At 37.2% G+C, this 21,236-nt stretch overlaps 1 protein-coding gene across 9 annotated transcripts in view; it reads left to right on the forward strand.

Moving 5' to 3' along the window:
• Positions 1-21,236, forward strand: part of pcdh9 (protocadherin 9) — a 984,999-nt gene that overhangs the window by 294,207 nt on the left and 669,556 nt on the right. The window contains exon 3 of one of the 9 annotated variants that reach the window (XM_008106854.3): positions 8,581-9,464. The exons of the other annotated variants lie outside the window; for them this stretch is intronic. Coding sequence (XP_008105061.2) covers positions 8,581-8,601 — 21 coding nt within the window. The 3' untranslated portion in view covers positions 8,602-9,464. Of the gene's footprint in view, positions 1-8,580; positions 9,465-21,236 lie in introns of those variants that run through there. 9 annotated transcript variants of the gene reach the window in all.

The raw sequence follows: 21,236 nt of genomic DNA on the forward strand, positions 1-21,236 counted from the left end.
GCCCTATACACTTTCAAAGTGGAAACTTCCCTTATGAGTCTATTGCACAATATTTTGGGTTGTTGCTTACCTTGAAACACCAAACACAGAGATGAAGACATAACTGAAAAAGTGACCAAAAGTGATACAGTAGAGTCTCACTTATCCAACATAAATGGGCCGGCAGAACGTTGGATAAGCGAATATGTTGGATAATAAGGAGGGATTAAGGAAAAGCCTATTAAACATCAAATTAGGTTATGATTTTATGAATTAAGCACCAAAACATCGTGTTATCCAACAAATTTGACAGAAAAAGTAGTTCAATACACAGTAATGCTATGTAGTAATTACTGTATTTATGAATTTAGCACCAAAATATGATGATGTATTGAAAACATTAACTACAAAAATGCGTTGGATAATCCAGAACATTGGATAAGTGAGTGTTGGATAAGTGAGACTCTACTGTACTTGTAACCAGAACAGTGTGGCTGCAGCCTGAACTCCAAGGGAGCTAACAGCCAGCAGTCTAATCTTTCAGGATCTAGGGCAGGGATGTCAAATGCATTTTCATTGAGGGCCAGGTCAGCTTTTTGTTTGCCTTCAAAGAACTGTTGAATCCATGGACAGAGAATACTTGGATACGGAGGGCCAACTATAATATTTATACATAGTGCTTGGTGCACTTTAGTTTTTACTCCCATTTGTTTGGGTTCCCATATGTTATTGGGTTAGAACTTCCATTACTTTTGATTATCCGCCATGTGGATTGCAGACAACGGGAATTGCAACCCAACAGTCAGGCCTGTAGCGAGGGGGGGTGGGGGGTTAGGGGTTCAACCCCCACCCCCGAAATTTTTCAGGTTATAAAAAAAACCCTGTTTTACTTATGAATTTTAACTGGTTAACCAAATCCCCATGCTAAATCTATGAGACGCAAAACATTAAGAGTCCCTCCAGGCACTATCTCAAGCAGATATTGACAGGTTTGTAGCAGGGGTGAGGGGTGCTAGGGGTTCAACCCCCCCCCAAATTTTCAACACCCCCCCCCCCCAAAATATTCTGGTTACGGCCCTGCCAACAGTACTTGTGACTTTAAGATTGGGGAAAGGTTAAAGGACATTTTAGAGTCAGGCATCATATCCACAAGACTTGTATCTAAATTCAGGCTTCATTATTCTGACTAAACAGAAGAAACTGCATCACAACTCCCATCAGCTCTAGCAATGATGTCTAATGATGAGGAATGCATGAGTTATAGTCCAGCATCTGAAGAGCCACATGAAATGACTTGAAATTTGGCCTATGGATCTTGAGTTTGACATATGCGATTTAGAGGATTTTGGCCAAATCTTTAATTGAAAGGTTGCATTGTTTTATATTTGCCTAGTATCTCAACTATGGTTTGGCAAGTTTATTAATCAAGTCCCAACTGATGTAAATCCTGACTTGCAGTAAAATCTGAATCCAACAACCTTTCCAGTTTGTGGTACTTCATTAAGAACCCTCTACTTTCTGGGAATAGTTATAAGCTATTCAATTTGTCCAGAGCAAATGGTTGAGATTCTCATTCTGATAGTTTTTTTTAAATCAGTAGTTTCCAAAATTATGCATTTCTTCATAAATTTGGCAGAAAGAGCCTGAGGTGTTTTTTCAATGATACAACAGATTGGTGTGTTCTTAGTTATGTTCATCTTGCTTTATGACACTAAATGTCATGCTATAGTCCATATATCATCTGCAGAAACTAAGAGATTTCATATGTGTTTTTCTTCTGTATCTGATTTGGTTTCTTGCATACTTGCAATTATTGCTGCCAAATCACAATACATTGTAAGTCCATGTTGTAGAAAGAAGAATGGATTGACTTGGATCCTGTTTGTTTTCTCTGTTGCCAGTATTCTCTCTGAGTCTTAGGGCCCTTCCACACAGTCATATAACCCAGAATATCACTGTAGAAAATTCCACAATATCTACTTTGAACTGGATTATCTAGGTCCACACTGCCATATATCCCAGTTCAAAGCAGATAATGTGGGATTTTATTCAGCTGTGTGGAAGAGGCCTTAGCTCTGTCTTTCAGCGGAAACAGGACTAGCAGGCGAGGAGGACAACTGTTCCACAGGCATCGTGTAGGAGGAAAATATGTGTATTGTATACTGTGTTCAAAAGTCACTTTATGCAAAAAAAACCCCCCAAAAAAAACAAACCGGGGGACAAATGTATTAACCACGCAATATGAAATCAATTTCTTCAAATGGAGAAGAAATATCAAAGTTTATTTTATCCAAACTTCTTGTTACTGAAACAGGGAGAGTTGGTAATGAGAATAAAAAAACCAGTAAAATGAACACAGATTTTATTAATTAGTGCATATTAGAGAATATTATAAAAGATGTGCAGTGTATGTAATGGGCAACCAGTTTGATCTAGACTTAGTCATGTTTACAGTATACTCATCAATTTCAAGACTTAATTAAAACCCCTCAATTTTCCCCATCCTTTTGATTTCCACAGAACCTACTGTATGGATGACTAAATTTTCTGACACAATATCTATAGACAACACTTGACATCAGAACAGGGCCATTCTCTCTCACATATCAAATAAGAATACTATAAATATGTCGGCATCTCAAACCATTGTCATAAAAGGAGAGTAGCATGATAACGGCTAAAGCTGCATTTCTGTTCATATTAATTGGTGGCAAATCTGGTTCACTTTACTTCCAAATAACATACCAGTAACAGTTTTGTACAAGAATGATGAATGAATCACACACACACTCACATCATACATCAGACATAAACTTTGGTTAGGAAAACATATTAGTGTATTTGAGCACTGGGAAGTGGGAAAACACATGTGGAAATAGCTATTGAGATTATGTTTGTGTCGCAACTACAATTTGAACGCTATATGTAAAATTTGTGTCGTTAACTTATATGGACAGAATTCTTCTCCTAATGATAAATCATCAGATGCAGGATCCTCCCCCCCCCCCAATTCCTGTATTCACTTTGAAGGCAGAGTCCCACAGAGCCCATTACATGACATAGGAATACTTCATGGGATTTTATCCTTAAAGTGCATAGAAATGGGAGGATTGTGAAGTCAGGGAGGAATTGACTCCCTTGCTCTCCCTGCACATAGAAATGACTAAAACTGAGTATATTAAGGTGGGATAGGAATTGTTAAATTATCAATTTCCTTTGGAAACAGCAGGCCACTGAATGCCACACCCAGAAGACGATCAATTTTCTTGTGTGTGTTTTTTACTTCTAAAGTCTAGCAAATGCAACAATATCCAGCCTCTAAGAACAGAAGCTGGCTCATTTGCAGCACCTGCATTTGGTGAAAGGGGATTCTTAGCAGATACAGTACATTTATATGCTCACTCATTGTACACAAACATATTGTGCACTAACAGTTGTTGTCACAGGTGCAAACACTGCTCTTGGTGCAGTAGCAGCCTTGGTTTCAGTAGTTCAGCTCAGGTGCATACCAGCTGAGCTTTCATGTCCTACTTGTTTGCAAAGTACTTCATGTTTTCGTAAAGGTTCTATGAAACCAGCAAAAAAGAAGTTTGCTTCATGCAACAATTTATGAATACACTGTGCTGTTTACATCTAGGAAATAGAATTTTCTCCCTGCTGCAAACATTTCATGCAGCGATTTTCAGTCTTCCTTGTCTCCACATGTGGAACAGCTTGTCACTTTTAGACTTCTAAGTCTTATTCCATCTGTTACAATCAATAGTAGCTGTTGATTAGAGTCAATGAGGTTTCAGGCTCCATTTGCAAGCGTTTAATCTATGTATAAAGTGTCTGTAACAACAAAATCAAACCTCTACCCTCCAGGAAATGCAAACTTGGACATCGTTACAACTATGTTCCCTTGTAAGTGAACGGACTGTGGAATTGGCGAGCATTGTCTCTTTTGGGAAAAGTATACAATGGAGTCTCCATATCCATGCATTCTGCATTTATGGATTAAACCACTCACAGCCTCAAAATATTTCCTTTTAAAATGCTAAAAGACAAGCCTTGATTTTACAATTTTAAATAAGGAACACCATTTTCCTATTCCATTGTATGCAACGAGACTTGAGCATCCATAGATTTTGGTATCCACATGGTGACCTGGAACCAAACCCAGCAAATGCCAAAGGCCCACTGTACTCAATCAGTCTAAATAGGAAATTCTTCACATTTCTCATTTTTCTTGCACTCTGTACTCTGTGAATCTGTCATTATTTCTTTTTCCCCACCTCTCATTTCCTTTAGTTCTTCCCACTGCATTTTAAGGAAAAGTTTGTGAATTTTGGGGGTGTTCTAATAAACAAGAAAAACAAAGTGCAATTATCTCTCACCTCTAATGTTTCTAAGTTCTTTCTGCCACTCGCATAATGAAGAGGTCTCTTCATCTTGTCTAGACTGCTGCTCAGGTGTTAAGTAGGAAACAATCTAAAGTGTTCTTGAAACTAAAACAGATTCCCCAAGGCAGCTCATTTGTTACAATGAAACAATATTATCCTCTAAAAATAAAAGCATGCACTTTGGCTAACATATGCAAGATAAAAGGATTCCAGAACACTAATCAGTGAGGGTTGCTGGCGTTGCCATTAAACTATTTTACTATAGATTGCGATGGAGAAAAACCTTGAAATAAAAGTTGAAAGGAACATAAAAATGAGTTTAACAATAAACTTACATCAAGTTGGGGGAGAGGGGCTCAGTAATAGCAAGTGGTAGTTTGGTGGCATGCTACAAACTTGCCAAATAGTAAGAGGAATCATGCTTCTCCATGTGAATTGTGGTTAAACTGTGTTTAGTAAAGATCCTATGTGCTAGTCATATCTTCTTTGGATTTCTTTTTATTCAGGAAATACCCAAGTACAATGATGCAAAGATGACAAATTGGCACTCTGGACATAGTTATCATTGCAGTACTATGCTGTTAATATTTCTTCAGAGTGACTATAGCCATCTAGGTAATGTTTCATGAAACATATTCTTTTCCTCTTCATTCACTTTGGTTACGCTTGCTTCAGATTTCTGGTGGAGACGCATTTGAAACCTATGTAGTACTGGCAAGGGTTGCCATTAAAACCTCACCTGAAGATAAATGTATGAGGCATTAGAATGTTGAAGTGGAGGAAGAGGGAATTATATATGTCCAAATCAAGCCTGTGAATAAATATTATGTATTTTTTTGGAGAAAAAAATACTTCAGAACACTTCAACAGTAGAACAAAAAACATCTCCAGGGGAAGAAACAGAAACACACAGGTTGAAGTATGTGTGTTTGTGTGTCTGTACTTGCACATTTTACACACACATGGGCATGCACACACAACACACACACACACACACATTTCTGATGGCTTATCACTTGACGGATTTGCCTTGTTTGAAAACCAATTTATCAATACAAATAGCAAAATGTATGCTACAATGAAAATGTATTTCTGACTACAAAAATCCTACAAAGCCACATCTAGACAGGATTTTCACAGAGAATTACCATAATCAATACCATGTGGTAAGGGCATATGCAAAACCTTCTTCAAGGTGGTACCATGCATCTATGATACTCATTTTTCTAAGGCCAAAACTATATAGTTGTTCATATAAATGAACAGCATAATTGAGAACAGTGTGGCTGGAATATCCCCGGGTCACTGGCAAGAAGTAGTATTTGTGATGTGCAATATGATGAATAGTGAAACCAATTGTCAATAATGATGTGTAGCAATGATTCAGATCTGTGTTATACCACATGGAGAGACATGAATGAGTTTCAGTAGAGAAGATGATAAACACTACAGCTATGAATGTCAATACATATGTGAGGCCTGCAGCAATTATTCAAATAGCATTTTGGAGTTAAAAACAAACAAATGTATTTTGCTAGTGAACATTGAAGTAAAATGTCAGGTTTTACTAGGGATGTCATTTTACATCACATTTGGAATCATAGAGTTGGAAGAGATATTGTGGGTCATCCAGTCCAGCCTCCTGTCAAGAAGCAGGAAAATCACATTCAGTCACATTTCTTCTGGAAGAAATCATCAAATAATTTCAGCACTTTTTCTCATTTGTGGAAAACTCTTGAAAAACCTTTTCAAAGCCTATTCATAATTTGAACTTATTCTTAGCAAAATTCACATGTGATTGATTTGCACGAAAAGCAATACTTTCTACTCAGAAAACGGCATTTTCAGCACAGAAAATAATATTTCTATGTAGATATATTATTTCTACTGTATATGAAAATAATTTAATGCAAAGAATATGTTGTCAGTCTAAAATTCTACTTGTCAGGATTTCTCAGCACTGAAAAAATATTTTCAACCATATTCAAATATTTTCAAATGTTCTTTCAATCCCTAGGTTTCAGACGTTCATATATAAGATTCAGTTGGATCTCCTTGCTCCTTGTAAAGGATTAGGACACAAAGTGACTTTGCCATACTGTTGTTCAACATATTGAAAATTGTTGGTATACTTTTGTCTTGTAAAATGTGGTTTCTCCATGCAAACCATAGGATTTGACCAAGAAATACTTTAGGACTATACTTGTGTGAATGTGGACATTGTCACAGCATGCTGTAGTCCCCATTGTACCACTTTGATCACTATGCCACCAGCAGAATGGAAGGAGAAACAATGCAACTCCCTCAATGCCATATGATTAATTTAAGAAAAAACCTTTTTCCTCCCCCCCCCCCTTTTTCCCCTTTTTGCTTAAATAAAATGAGTCAGAGATAAAGGGATCTTGCTGATCTTTCCTTCATATCAATTTCTGCTTGCTTTGCTTTTTTCCACACCCACTGTAATTTAGAAATTATAGCCCCATTTCTGATTTTCAAAACTCTCACTCACTTTGGCTAGAAATAACAACAGTACTATTGAATACAGGTTTACTCAGAATTAAACCCCACTGTGTTCAATAGAATGTACTCTCAGGTAAGTGGGAATAGGAGTGCAATCTAGCTGCATGATGTGAGCCCTATGGCTTCATTACATCACCTAAATAAAACCAATTTGGATGGTTTTGTCTTAAAAGGTAGGACTGGTAATTATTTAAAAGTTAAGAGAAGCAATGGACACCACACATTTGTAACACCCTCCCTAAAGAGCGTGCCAAGTGTGCTCCACTGCTTGATTTTTAGAAAGCAGATGAAAATCATGAAAGAACCCACTAAAACCAGAATTCTTAATGTGCTAATTGAACTTGGTTTTAGACTGTTTCCCTGACGACAATAGATGCTTGCATCATACAAAACTTAGAATATATTACTTTATTCTACTATTTCAAAGAGAGTTGTTATCTGCCTGAGGTATACTGTGGAAAAGGTGGCATATGCATCTCTTAAATATTCCAGAAATATTATGAAACCTGTTGGGGAGGGCTTTTAATCTTGTTTGCCACACATTTCATATTAGCATGTTTTAAGTATTGCTGTTTTAACTTTAACACTTTAATTATTCTTGGCATAATGTAGTAATGAACAAAAAATATGTTTGCTATCTTGGAAATATTGCAATTTATCATAGATAGTTAGAACAGAAATTTAAGGAAATAGGAACTGTAATATATGACAAATTTGCACAATTTGTGATTGATCAGTCTAGCTCTACTAACCAATCCTGTATTGTGCCCAGTGCTTCAGATTCCCCTGATGTTATAGTTGAGTATCTCTTATCCAAAATGGGACCAGAAGCATTTGGGATGTGGGATGTTTTTATTTTGGATATCACACTCACTGTGCTCCATGCAGTCATGCTGGACACATGACCTTGGAGGTGTCTACGGACAACGCCGGCTCTTAGGCTTAGAAATAGAGATGAGCACCAACTCCCAGAGTCAGACACAATTAGACTTAATGCCCTTACTATTATTATTATTATTATTATTATTATTATTATTATTATTTGCATTTCTATACCACTTTTCTCACCTCTGGGGGGGACTCAAAGCAGTTTACAACATAATAAATGGCAAAATTCAATGCCTCACATCTATGTAAAAATATATCGCATATCTAAATCAAAAACATACAACTGTAGATTAAAACAATTAAAACTATACCTTACCTTACCTCTCTCTCTCTCTCTCTCTCACACACACACACACACACACACACAATGAGATTATTTGAAAATGGCTCCCAAATTGAAACACAAAATCAACATATGTTTCATATACATGTTATACATACTTTTAAAAATATGCATGTAAAAAGGTTTGTGTACATTGAACTATCAGTAAACCAAGTTGTCACTATCTGAGCAATTTTGAAGTATTTTGGGTTTGGAATTATGGATAAGGGATACTCAACCTGTAATTGTGTTGGGTGGGAATTGAAAGCAGGAGGCTTGTTGAGTCATAAATGATTGTTGGACTTAGTTTAACTTGGTAGGTTACAAGCTGTGCAGCTCGATGTATCGTGTCTATATGTCTACAGTTATATAGCCAGGAAAAGGGCAATCTATATTTAGTTTGAAAATGTCCTTAAGTCCCCCAGGTCTGCTTATCTCTTTGGTCTCTCTCTCTTTCTCTTTCTCTCTCTCTTTCTGTTTTCTCTCAAGTGCTCCCCACCCTCTCCCTGAGAGAATCAATGCCTGCTTCAGCATCTCTGGCTACCTGGAGGCATCATCCAAAATGGCACAGCACTACTTTCTTTGAAGACCTTCCTTCCTTCTCTGCTGAGAAGGGCACAAGCATCCAAGAAGATGTGTCTTGGGATGCAGAGCCAAAGACTATACACAGATCCTCTCCACTTTTCCTCTCTTTGAATTGGTCTTCTTTGTTGTTAAGAATTTGGACATGTTGAAAGAGATTGGTCCCCATGCCTTAATAGCTAGGCTTTGCCCTTCTATTTTTAAAAGGGTAAAATGAGAAACAAAACAAGAGCTTTGGCTGTCAATTGAAGCAGATATAAAAACCACATTTCTAAGTCCGCCAATCCTGAGTTAATCCCCTGAAGAGCCAAATGACAATAAACTTCTTCCTTAACAAGTCAAAAATTATTGAGAATTCAACATCTCTATTCCACAATAATATGCATTCCCTTCAGATAGGAATTCCCCAGTCCCCTAATATATAAACGTTTGTGCTGACGGATGCACGCTTGCTGTCTTTAAATTATTGGAAAATGCATATATTTATACTATAATATCAATCCTGCAAGTTTTATAATAGTCTTTCATGAGTGCTTCACAATGCAGATCACATCAAGATTATAGTTGGTAAAGATAATAAGGGCAAATATCTTTCCTGACTAGATGGAAAAGATTGGCTATTACTTAATCAATATTAGTCACCTTGCTTTGTATTCACCTTTAGGAGAGACATAAAAAGAAGAAAACCCAATCATCCTCTATATAAAGTCTGAAAGGACTAGAATAATGCCAAAATAGATTTTCAGTGGCTGTGCTTAGCACTGTGAAGACATCTCAAAACTCTAACCCACAGAGAGTATTTGTGGGAGAGATCCCAGTACTTGTAAACTTGGCCCGACAGAATGGGAGAGAGCAATAAAACGATAGCCAAAGAGATTCTGGTCCTTTATTATCACCTTGGAGCTGGTTAGAAGAGGGTGAAAAAGGGTCCATTTTTAATTCCAGTCCATGTTTGGTAAATTCACAGGACCCAATGTGGAATTTTGAAGGTCTTCTCATAGTATATACCACCCCTATCACCACAGCTTCCTTTGAGTCACTCCTGCTTACCAAGAATGCACACCTGTTTATTGGCACAATTACCCTCAGATGGCAAGGACATGGCATGAGTTTCCCACATGTTCGAGCCCTAAGCACTGGATTGAACCAATTCCCTTGTCCCTTCACAATAGGTCAAGGCTTGATAATGCTCCAAGTCTGTAGCTAGCCAGCTATTTTATTCTATAAGATACCAAACATTTCACAGCATGACTGAAATTGCTTGGCACAAGATAGATTTTCAAATATCTAGTTGCAAAGTGATGGGGTAAAAAGGTTATCAACAGGCATTTGTCAAGTGAACAAATCCATCTCAAAATATTTCTATTTGATTTGTATTAACTCATCCAGCTGCACCTGGGAAAAAAGAAATAATTCATTGTCAGCCAAAAGACAGCTTAATCTTGGAGCTACTTTTCACTTGGGAACCCACCCAAGAATCAGCGGTAGGACATTTCCCTGCAGTTGTTGCCAGCTTAGACTGAAAATTTGTGTATGCCTGTGGCTTGAATAGATCTTGTGAGGAGCATTTGCAATAAAGTGGCACAGAGAATGAAAATATTTCATGTAGTGCACTGTTGTTTGGAGGGAGTGGGGAGGGCAGTCACAAAATATTTATCAGCATTTCTAGAAACCTGTCAAGCATTAAGTAGCACTTGTAACCCACTTTTTAAAAATGTAAATCCACTGTGGTGTAATATATCAAAGAAATAAAAATTAGAATGGTGTCTCAGGCTTGTTCTCATTCATGGAATAAATCCGCATTCCTATACCACAACATAAAAAATGGATGCATTTTTCTGTTCTCCATTCTATAATGAGCTTTCATCAAAACTGATGTGGTCATGTCAAAGATTTATTGGTGTCTCTCTGGCAGGTTTAAGTAGTTTGCCCTTGCATTTGCAAATAGCAGCATTTGCAAACTTCTCTTTTATCTACCTTTCCAATGAATTAGCGACAAATGGGAACGTATGACTCTGATTATTGCATAGATACCACATTCAGTGTAATGTATGTGGAGTTCTTTAACATACACACAAACATATACACACACTTGCACGATCCTAGAAATTATTTTATTTCTAGGATAATAATATTAATTGGCATAGTTCTCGGCCATGGATAAAAAGGAATAATAGAACACAAGTTTGTTCATGCTATTGACTTACAGCTTATAGAGAAGGTTTTTAATATACATATAATTTAGTATGGAATTTTCAGACAAGGTTTGTGGTTGTGGCTTCAAACTTAATGACTTTTCAAAGTTGTGATGGAATGCTATTGCAGGGAAACCTGGACTAGGCACAATCTATAGCACCCAGTCCTTATTTCTTTTGGCATTCCTGGAGCTTTGTTGGCTTTTACTCCATTTCTATCTCCATGGTCAAATATCTATGTTACCATTCATCTTGGGGAAAAAAAATGTTGTAAAAGCCAGCAGAAGATTCCAACAAAGATATAAAGGCCCTAATAGGTAACCTTTCTGGCAGAGAATAACCCATTTGACTGGCCTGTTGGACCTACAATAGTTATCACCCTTCAACCCAAAATAAAAAATATTTTTTAAAAATAGTTAACCTTTCAACCCAACACACAAGGTCGCACCTGCTTTGGTTTATGACAGTTATGACTGTTCCTTAATCTTAAACTTTCATTTTGCAAAATAGCATTATATTTCACACAGTTTAGAAGAAGATTTGTTTGGCAGTTAAAACACATACAACACAATTATTTTCACTCAATTTGTTTGTCCTATACAGAACTTTTTAAACCTTAATCTCAAGAGAGATGCATAGATTTACTTTGGATATTTGTTTGATCAATATTTCTGTGGCAGGTTTAATGAAAGCTGACACTCTCATTTGGGCATAGAGAGATATTTGAGGTGTCCGTTATTTAGTTTAACAACAATAAAAACAACAACCCACCATGTCTGGGTGAGGAGTGAAATCTTTTAGAAACAAAGTTTACTAAGGGCCTGGTAATGGTCATCATCTAAATCCAAATAAGGCACAATTAATTATGCAATCATATGGCTGTAAAATACAACTTATCTGAGTTTAACGCCATTTGATAATTGCTATTAATGGAGAACAACATTTGTTCTGTGGTTGCTATGGGTGAAAATGTTTGTCAAATAAGCCAGGGAATCCCTAAGTTATATTCCAATTAAATTGCTCACTGTTTTAGCTATGATACCATATGCTTATGAGGAAAAAAACAATTAATTCACAATGTTGATCTTTTATTTTTTTCTCTTGAATACCTGGAACCCTTAATGAGAATTGTGTTAGCGTGACATCTTCATAAGCCAACAACTTTAGGACATTTCCTGTTCTCCTTATGGTCTGAAACTGATATATATCTCATGTGGCACTGCAGTGTATATTGTGGGGAAGTATATTAACTATAAAGTTATATAGAAACTCAAAAAGTGTTGTCTCATTGCTAGCATAACTATTGTTAACAAATGATGTTAGTAAGGTTAGTGTCACCCATTTATGTGATGGGAGACAGTCCCTGGTGGCTAGGAGTTGGCATCAGGATCTGGAACCCCTCCCCCCACTTCTCCAAAAAGTTCAGCCAGCAGTCTGGTGCTTTCCCCCAGAACAGATCCAGGTGCTACTGGTATTACATGAACAGGAAGAAAGGTGAGTCATTTGCCTTAAACTGAAATCCCTTCCCAATGTAATTGTTCCAGCAACAGCCACCCCCGCCCAATACACACTATCAGTGATTTTCATCAGATAAATGCTATGAATTGGGTTTGTATTTGATTGGCATCAGGAGCTGCAGAAAGAGAGGAGAGAGACCCTGACAGGGGCAAGGCCTGGTAGAAGGAAGGGAGATGAGAATAGTAGTTTGCTCTCACCACCAATAGCAGGTAAAGAGTCAGGGAGAATACCCCTATGGATGAGACAGTCGTTTTGCTGTCCCCTCTTTGCTAGTAGCATCCCGTATGGTCTGTACACAGAGATACCTTCACCCTCTGAGCAACACCACTTATTCTGGATGGAATATGCAAAATGTCTCTTTTGGATTTCAGTCTCTAGAATCTCTTGGCAGCATGAGCAACTTTTCCAGGTTATGGTTTTGGTATATCAATGGTTTCCACATGTTGCTTACCAAAGGTAAAGACTGGAGGGAACTGACAACTAACGAATGTGCTGGTTTTATAGCAAGATTACCTATCAGGTCTGGACCTGACATATAATCTTCCCTACAAACACTGGAAGTAAATCTTTAAAAAAGAAATAGAAGTTGTATCCCATTTCCAGTATAGAGCCCATTTTAGTTTAATTAGCTTTGCCCTAGCAGCTGGCTGTAGAGTCTTCTGCGATTATGATCACCTAAATGCATGTTGTTCATGGAGTTCTTAAAATGGAAATTATCTAGCAAAAGATTCAAGAGGAAACATGATGAGTACAGGAAAATGATGAATGGAGTTATCCCACTGTAGTCAGCATACATTCTTATAGAAAAATTAGTAAATAGTGATGGCTGCTGGCTGCTTTTCAATGGACTCATAAGGCCACTCTGTATTCTGCTATTACCTGTAATCTGTCCTATCCTTTAACACTTTGGATAGCTCTTTTAAAGATTAAATGAAAACGTTGTGTGGAGTCATTGACCCACTGGCAGGAGAACCAGTAGGCACCACCGAGTGTATGTGTATAAGTTGTATATGAGGGAGGTTGTCTTTGTATGAGAGAAAGAAAAGAGTTGTTGTGTGAGGACAGAGCACAAGCATACTTTGGGAGATAAGAGTATTTCCAAACATATTTACTAAGCAAGGGTACAAACATCACAAAGACAATAGGAAGAGACTCAACTTTTAGTGTAAGGAAGAAAGGGGGGAGGGTCCAAAGAAAGTATTTTAAAACTGTGTAATGTGTTTTTGAGTTTTTCAAAATTGGGACGGGCAAAAAAACCCTTGAAAGCCACACCATGCAATCATTTTGATTTTTGGTCACTTTTCTAGAATTTGGCGGGTTGATGTATCAGATGGATAATAATCAGTATACACCTGAATTATCAGACTTGTTGATGCCTCTGATTCATTGAGACTAAGATATAGGGAAGGACTTTCATGTGCAGTTAACACAAATATGGATTATATTTTATACTGTGAGTTTCAAAACTATATAAAGACATTAATGAAAATATAAATGTTCAGTGAGTGAATAGTGTGATGAGAATGACAATTAAAGGTGAAGTCATTCCTTGGTAAACTTTAGGAAAATGAAGTAGTGTTGTCGGCTATTTTCCCAAAGTGAATAAGCTGTTCATGATTGTTAAATTAGCAATACAACTAAGAAAATCAAACTCTTTTCTCACAATACCATGGTTTTAATATTTTTCCAGGAGTATGTGTCTCTCTATATATTATAATTTATTTATTTATTTATTTACAGCATTTATATTCCGCCCTTCTCACCCCGAAGGGGACTCAGGGCGGATCACATTACACACATCAGGCAAACATTCAATGCCTTTTTAACATAGGGCAAAGACAAACAACAAACATAGCTCCGAGTGGGCCTCAAACTTGTGACCTCCTGGTCAGTGATTCATTGCTCTCCCGTCTGCGCCACAGAGTCTTGGAGACCCCAGTACATAAGCTATTGTACATAAGCTTGGAGACCCCTGTACATAAGCTATTGTATGAATAAGTATACTATTATGATTAATTGCTTGCCCAGCAGGTCTTTCAAGCATAGAGGAAGACATCATGAGAGAACTGAGCATACAGATAACTGGAATATCTGTAAAAAAATTCAATATTTCTTTACTATATATGAAGCCTATTTTTTAAAAAACTTTTTTTGTAAGCAAGACATATCTTTTTCTGTTTAGATGTAGTGCAGTTTCTAAACATCAAAGTATTTCATATCTCACTTAAAGCACAATCTTGTGGTATGGTTTTAGGCCAGCCATATTTTCTTAACTTCATCTCATTTTCAGCAGCATGATATTAATCATCGCCATCCATATAATCTTCATCATCACCACTAGGTATGAAAAGAACATTTGAAAATATTCGACAAATTGTCAAAAAGCACACATTTTCTATGTGTCAAAAATCCTGTTGAAAAGAATCCTGGACTGATGGTAATTTTTACAGTTGAAAACTTATTCTTTGCAAAAATTGCATGTTTTGATAGAAAACTACATTTTCTGCTATGGAAACAGCTTTTTCTATGAAGAAAACATTTCTATGCAGAATATCATTTTCTGCCAGAATATGCTGTTTCTTTTGCAAAACATCCATATGTAAATTTTGACAGAAAAAAACCCCTGAATTGTAAATAGGTTGTGAAAATGAATGGCTTTCATTGGCTCTCTCACAGCAAAAAGGGCATTGCTAGAATTACTTCTGGCTTTCTTTGAGAAGAAAATTGGTGAAGAAATGTATCCCTAACTGCCACTGCTACCAAAATGTGCAGTGATGAGAACTGTTGACAATGAATGTCCCGGGCTTTCAGAATTCTGTATGAAGATGAAGTATTTTTATTTGTTCATAAAGCTGTGTAGTTACTACTGATCATTCCATGTTCTATCTGTCTGGCTACATTGTGGCTTCTCAATTCTTTTAGTTATATTTTTTGACAAGCAATCAGCTGCCTTATTTCAGAATTAGTTCTCTTAATATTTACACATTTTCTACATTTTAAATTATAACAATTCCTTCTCATTACATACATACTATTCTAAAATCAGCCTTGTGTGGAAGTATGGGAACATTACTCACAGTATAGGGAGATAGCATGTTATAATTTTTCATCTTCAGGTTAAAGGTTATTAAAAGACAGATACTATACAACAAAGCAATCTTCAAATCCGATCACTTTTAGGAATATCTAAACAATATCTTAAAAATAAACAGGGTACAGATTTTTTGCTTTTTGTTGTGCTCTGGTTATGAGCACATAAAATATTACCCCAGTAAAGTGAAGTGGTTGGGGGAGTTAGTTGTGACCCTCACATTTAGAAGCATTCAATGTATGTCACTGTTAAACACATCAGTTCCAATTCAAACCAACTGTGTAAAAGTGGAATGCATTCATAATGTATAACGTTTGATAAAGTGGCCCAAGGGACACATAGACTCTGTCTGTTAGTGGGTTAACCCCAATTCCAACATAATATTAGTATCAGAAAGCCGTGAAATCATGAAGGTTTCTTGTATTATAAAGAGGCAATGTATCTCATAAGAAGCATGGCACAGCATTGATTTTTATAGTCCCTTCAACAAATTTTAGTTGTGCAGTTGCACAACTAGAATTAATTTCATAGTTCACAAATAGGTCTCTGTGAGTGTAGCACACTTTGTGCTACTGGAATTGTACTATTGAATGCTGGGCTTTATCTGTTTAAATATTGTAATCATATCTTGATGGCCTGTTCATAAAGGCATTTTGCCCCCCCCCCCAATAATAATAATAATAATAATAATAATAATAATAATAATAATAATAATAATAATAATAATAATAAAAATAAAATAATGAAAGTAAAAAAGCAGGATTTTCAATTCAAGAAAATGTTTTATGATTTGTGAGAAAACGTGCCCTCACCATCAAATCCAACAAACCCCATCGTTTTCCTGGCAGCAAATCTGTATGGATATTTTGAATTTTTCCAGAATTTCTTGGGTTCACTGAGAAGTCAGCAACTGCTAAATCCTGATATTGGCAACTGTCCTCTGGGGACAGCAAGCAGAGGACTATCAGACACTTGATGAAAAGGCATAGAAAAGAGACAATGTTGTCTGTCTGACTCTGGCCTTAGAAAATGACAGCACAAGAACCAAATATATTATTTATGCTGCTCATTAATTTTTAAGTGTACAAACACATACTGAAATATAGTAGTAGCAGGGTGATAAACCTACTAGCCCCTTTGCTGGCTTTCACAGTAGTAGTCACTTTTCATGCAACAGCACTCAAGCACAGCCTCTTGTGGCCACTGCAGTTCTCGGTTTGGAAGCTTTCTGACCTTGTTTTGTTAGCCTCAGCATTTAAAAAGTGTTGGCTCACCCACAGCAGCTTAAAAATATATCACTGACTGTCCAATGCCACCTCTTGCCTTTTTGTATTTACTGGTGTCTTATGCTTCAAGGTTTCTGATACCCTTGAGAAGCCCCAGCCATTATTTATATGCAAGAGAGTGCCAACTCTTTATGAAGGCAGTATGAAGGACTTATTTGTTGGGAAAAGGGGGAGGGTATAAAAAGAATATGCCATTTAATTTATAACTGAACATTACGTTATGGATGTAAATTATTCTACAAAATCTTTTGTGTGGCCTTTGAAAGATGGAGAACTGCAAACATCCTATTTCTGCTCTCAGGGATACTGGAAGCAATGGTGAAGCCTGTGGCAAGGTTTTTGGATATTTTATTTCTATATACAAACTCATCAGACAGGGCAATTTGCCCATTGTATACCACTGTCTCTCCCCTTTGGCCACAGAGCCCATTACACAACACACATTTACTTCCAACCAGATCCATGGTGAAAGGAGAGAGCAAGTCGTGTACACTGCAGTGACCGCAACATGGTAGGCTTACCATGTTGCTTTTGAAACAATGGGGAGAAGAAGGCTGGCAGATGCTTCCCTCGTGGGATGGGGGAGGTGATGTACGGTATCAGGTTCTCCACACCCATGGATGCAAGCAATGGAACCCAATTCAGATATAACAAATTAGAATTTAAATTGTTCTATTGACTTCAGTGGAGCTCTTCTAAGCAAACTTAAACTATATCCATCTCAGAATCTTATTGAACAGACCTACTAAATGTAAGATTTTTTTCAATATTGTTTCTTCTTCTTGGACTTGTATCTATGGAGGTAAAGGAACACTACAAGTAACTGATGAGCTTGGGATTCCATTATAAGAATTTCTCATTTTTGTGTTGTGTTTTATCACCTTTAAGTGTATTTGCTTCTGTGATACTTATAGTAAGATACAGCTAGTAAAAAGGTAAAGGTTTCCCCTGACATTAAGTCCAGTTGTGACCGACTCTGGGGGTTGGTGCTTATCTCCGTTTCTAAACCGAAGAGCCGGCCTTGTCCATAGATGCCTCCAAGGTCATGTGGCTGGCATGACTGCATGGAGTGTTGTTACCTTCCCGCCAGAGCAGTACCTATTGATCTACTCACATTTGCATGTTTTCGAACTGCTAGGTTGGCAGGAGCTGGGGCTAACAGTGGGCACTCATTCCGCTCCTGGGATTTGAACCTGGGACCTTTTGGTCCACAAGTTCATCAGCTCAGCACTTTAACACACTGTGCCACCAGGGGCCCCAAGATACAAGATACAGCTATCAGTAATAAAATCCATACAATAAAACCAGTAATTTAAATACACTGTAGCAAAGTAAATTAATCATAATATTTCTAAAAATAAAACTCAAGTAAGCGAAAGCTCAGGAGTCAAGAGCTGTCTTTGCTTGGTGCTGTATAACATAAGCAGTGGTTGGATCTACATTGTCATAAAATGTAGTTTCAGAATTCAGCTTAACTGTATTGAACTGGATTATATGAGTTTCCATGCAATATAATGCAGTTAAAAGAAGTTAAACTGCATTCTGAAACTGCCTTATACGACAGTGTAGATGGGGCCAGTGGAAACCCTTGTGTGAATGTTCCATAGGTGAGTCCTCACTGCCAAAAAGACTCACAGCCTCACATCAGGACCATGAAGAGGAGAGCTTTTGCCAAAACATTTCAGCTCAATGACAGGTGTTCCTTCAAGGAACTATCTCCCATACCATGTGTGTGTCCGCCTACTTGTCTATTATCAAAAGAGTTGCAAAATTAGATCAAAGCCCAGGAAGAGGAGCCCATTTAATTGCAGTGCCATTCTTAATTTAATGAGGGGTTGGTTCCATATTAATGTTGTTGTGTTTTTTGTGTTTTTGTTTTGGCTGCTGAAGCACTGCTGTTTCACAGTTATATGGTAGCAAGAAGAGGAAAATCTTTCAGACTTGGCTTCTCCCAAATTTGTTTTTTGTAATGTCAAGTTCTTTTCTACCTTTAATATAAATTCAAGAAATTCAAGAAAAGGTAGAAGACAACTAAGGTATATTAACCACACACTCTAAACCTGTGGTTCTCAACCTAGGGACCCCACATATTTTTGGCCTACTACTCCCAGAAATCCCAGCCAGTTTACCAGCTGTTAGGATTTCTGGGGGTTGAAGGGCAAAAACATCTGGTGACCCCAGGTTTAGAAGCACTGCTCTAAATGGTGGCAGCTGGTGCCTCTGAATTCCAATGGGATAGTGAAAGTGCTCTAGATTTTACTGTTAACCTGAATTTAGTGCTGAATGCTACTAGGCTCAGATAGTATTTTTGAAGTTTGAACAGTGACTTTGGAGGCACCAGGTATTATTATGGATACAAGTTCCACAAAAATGTGAGTGGTACTTCCAAAGGACATTTCTCAAAATTCTCTCAACTCATTTCTCCTGATCCAACTCTTGTTGTTTTTCTTTTCTGGAATAATAAATCTGTACCCTGACTATATTACAATTTGAAGGAGGATGGTTTTTGATTTGAATTGTAATGGACAATGTCCAGAGGCCTATGGATCACTTTTGACCTTTTGCCACATCTTAGTGGGCTACATCTTCCTGACCTTCTGAACTTTGGGAAGAAAAAAAAATCAGAAATGACAGATTATGCCCTCAGAAGCATTAGCTGGTGTTGATTTACCATTTATGATGACATTTAATATTTCTTTAATATTTCTGGTCTGAGAAGAGTTATTTCCCTGCTGTTTTGGTGCCACTGGAGCCTGCTTTAAGTTGTAGAAAACCTTGTGAAAACTTATGTAAGAACTGTCCAAAGGTCTTTTGTTGATCAAAAGTATACAAATGATGTAAAGAGGTATGCAGGTATTATAATGAGCAAATTTACATAAATGTCAAACTTCATTCTTAAAATTTTAGGAACTACTTGCCTATTATACTATTTTTGTTGTGTGTTGTTAAGTTGTTTTCAGCTTATGGTGACCCTGAGACAAACCTCTCATGGGTTTCCTTGACAAGATTTGTTCAGAAAAGAGTTGTGTTTGCCTTCCTCTGAAATGAAGTGTGTCTTTCTATGGCCAAGCAGAGATTGGAACCCTGGTCTCTAGAGTCATAGTCCAACACTCAAACTACTACATAATGGTGGTGGTCTACATTAGACTAGTGCTATATTAAAAGTTGTTGTTTTAAAAAAAAAAAAAAAAAGGTATAATGTGATTTGTGGGTGTGACCAGTAGGCATATTCAGTTATTTTCTTACAATATTTCTAGGGCTGCTCTTGTTGAATTAATTTAAATCTATAATCTAGAAATATGACAGGCATATCAAGTGGCATGTTAAATCATAATTATGTCACAGCTGTTGTCGCTTGAAGCAGCCCCTGTTATGTTGCAAAATGAAATAAGAGGAACAATAAAGAAAAGTGATTGTGTTTTGATCTTTCTGCATGTGTTATCACAGTGCAGTTCTCCATGTTAAGAAATCTGCAGTCCTGATAATTTGGATGAAAACAGTATGCAATGCTTTTCCACACAATTAGGAATGGTGAATATGAATGGTGAATGGATTGAATGTCAATTATTTAGCAACCGAACCACCCCAGTTCCATGAAATCCAGCCCCCTTCTCTCTGTCTGTTTTTCTCTGACTTCATTAAAAGTCATTTTCAACCAAAATTCTCTGGTTGAGACACACAATGGGGAAGCAGGACTGCCATTTTCTGTCGCTGTCCTCATCCCTCCAAAGTTTTTATAGGAAATTTTTTTGGGGCTCCCTATGCAACTGAGAAGACTAGAAAATCCAGACTGTATTTTTCTTCCATGTGAAAAACTAGCATGTCAAGAAAAGGACTTCTTGTTCAGCTTTGTATCTGAGATAACTGATGGATAGTGTCTTCACTGAGATTTTATCATGGAGGGAGAGCCTTCAAATGTGAATAACAGTTGCAATACAGTTTTCTGAGGAATGAGATTGCAGCAAGTGCTTTGCTGCATGTTTTAACTGTCTCTTAGGTGATTTTCATATATTAGAGAAATGAGTAGTTAAATGCCTGTAATTACCTGGCAACAAGCTGGGATATGACTGGCATAGCTGGCTCAATAGAAAGCAAATGGCAGAGAGGCAGGAAACAGATCTTGTGTGGTTTGGTGACAGCCAGGGAAAAAGAATCAGAAGTTTCAAATTTTTCAAGTAAGTTCAAAATATAGCCATGGAGCTCTTGACAGCATGAGTTGACACCCTCAGCAGTGCCATTTTCCAATTACATTTTGCAGATAGGGAGAATCTGAACCTAAGAGAACTCACATGGCACGGGATGGCCTTACATTTTATGACACAGCTGAAGATCAGTTATTTTCTTATGGTAAGCTGCATATATATCCCTACAACAAATGTGGGGCATATTCATATTTTAGGACCACTTATGCACTGTGTGTCCAGGAGTCTTGTCAAGGACATGATAGGTTGTGGTATCTTCTATGTGAAGAAG

The sequence above is a fragment of the Anolis carolinensis genome, chromosome 3, assembly GCF_035594765.1.
Source record: "Anolis carolinensis isolate JA03-04 chromosome 3, rAnoCar3.1.pri, whole genome shotgun sequence".
Lineage (NCBI taxonomy): Eukaryota > Metazoa > Chordata > Lepidosauria > Squamata > Dactyloidae > Anolis > Anolis carolinensis.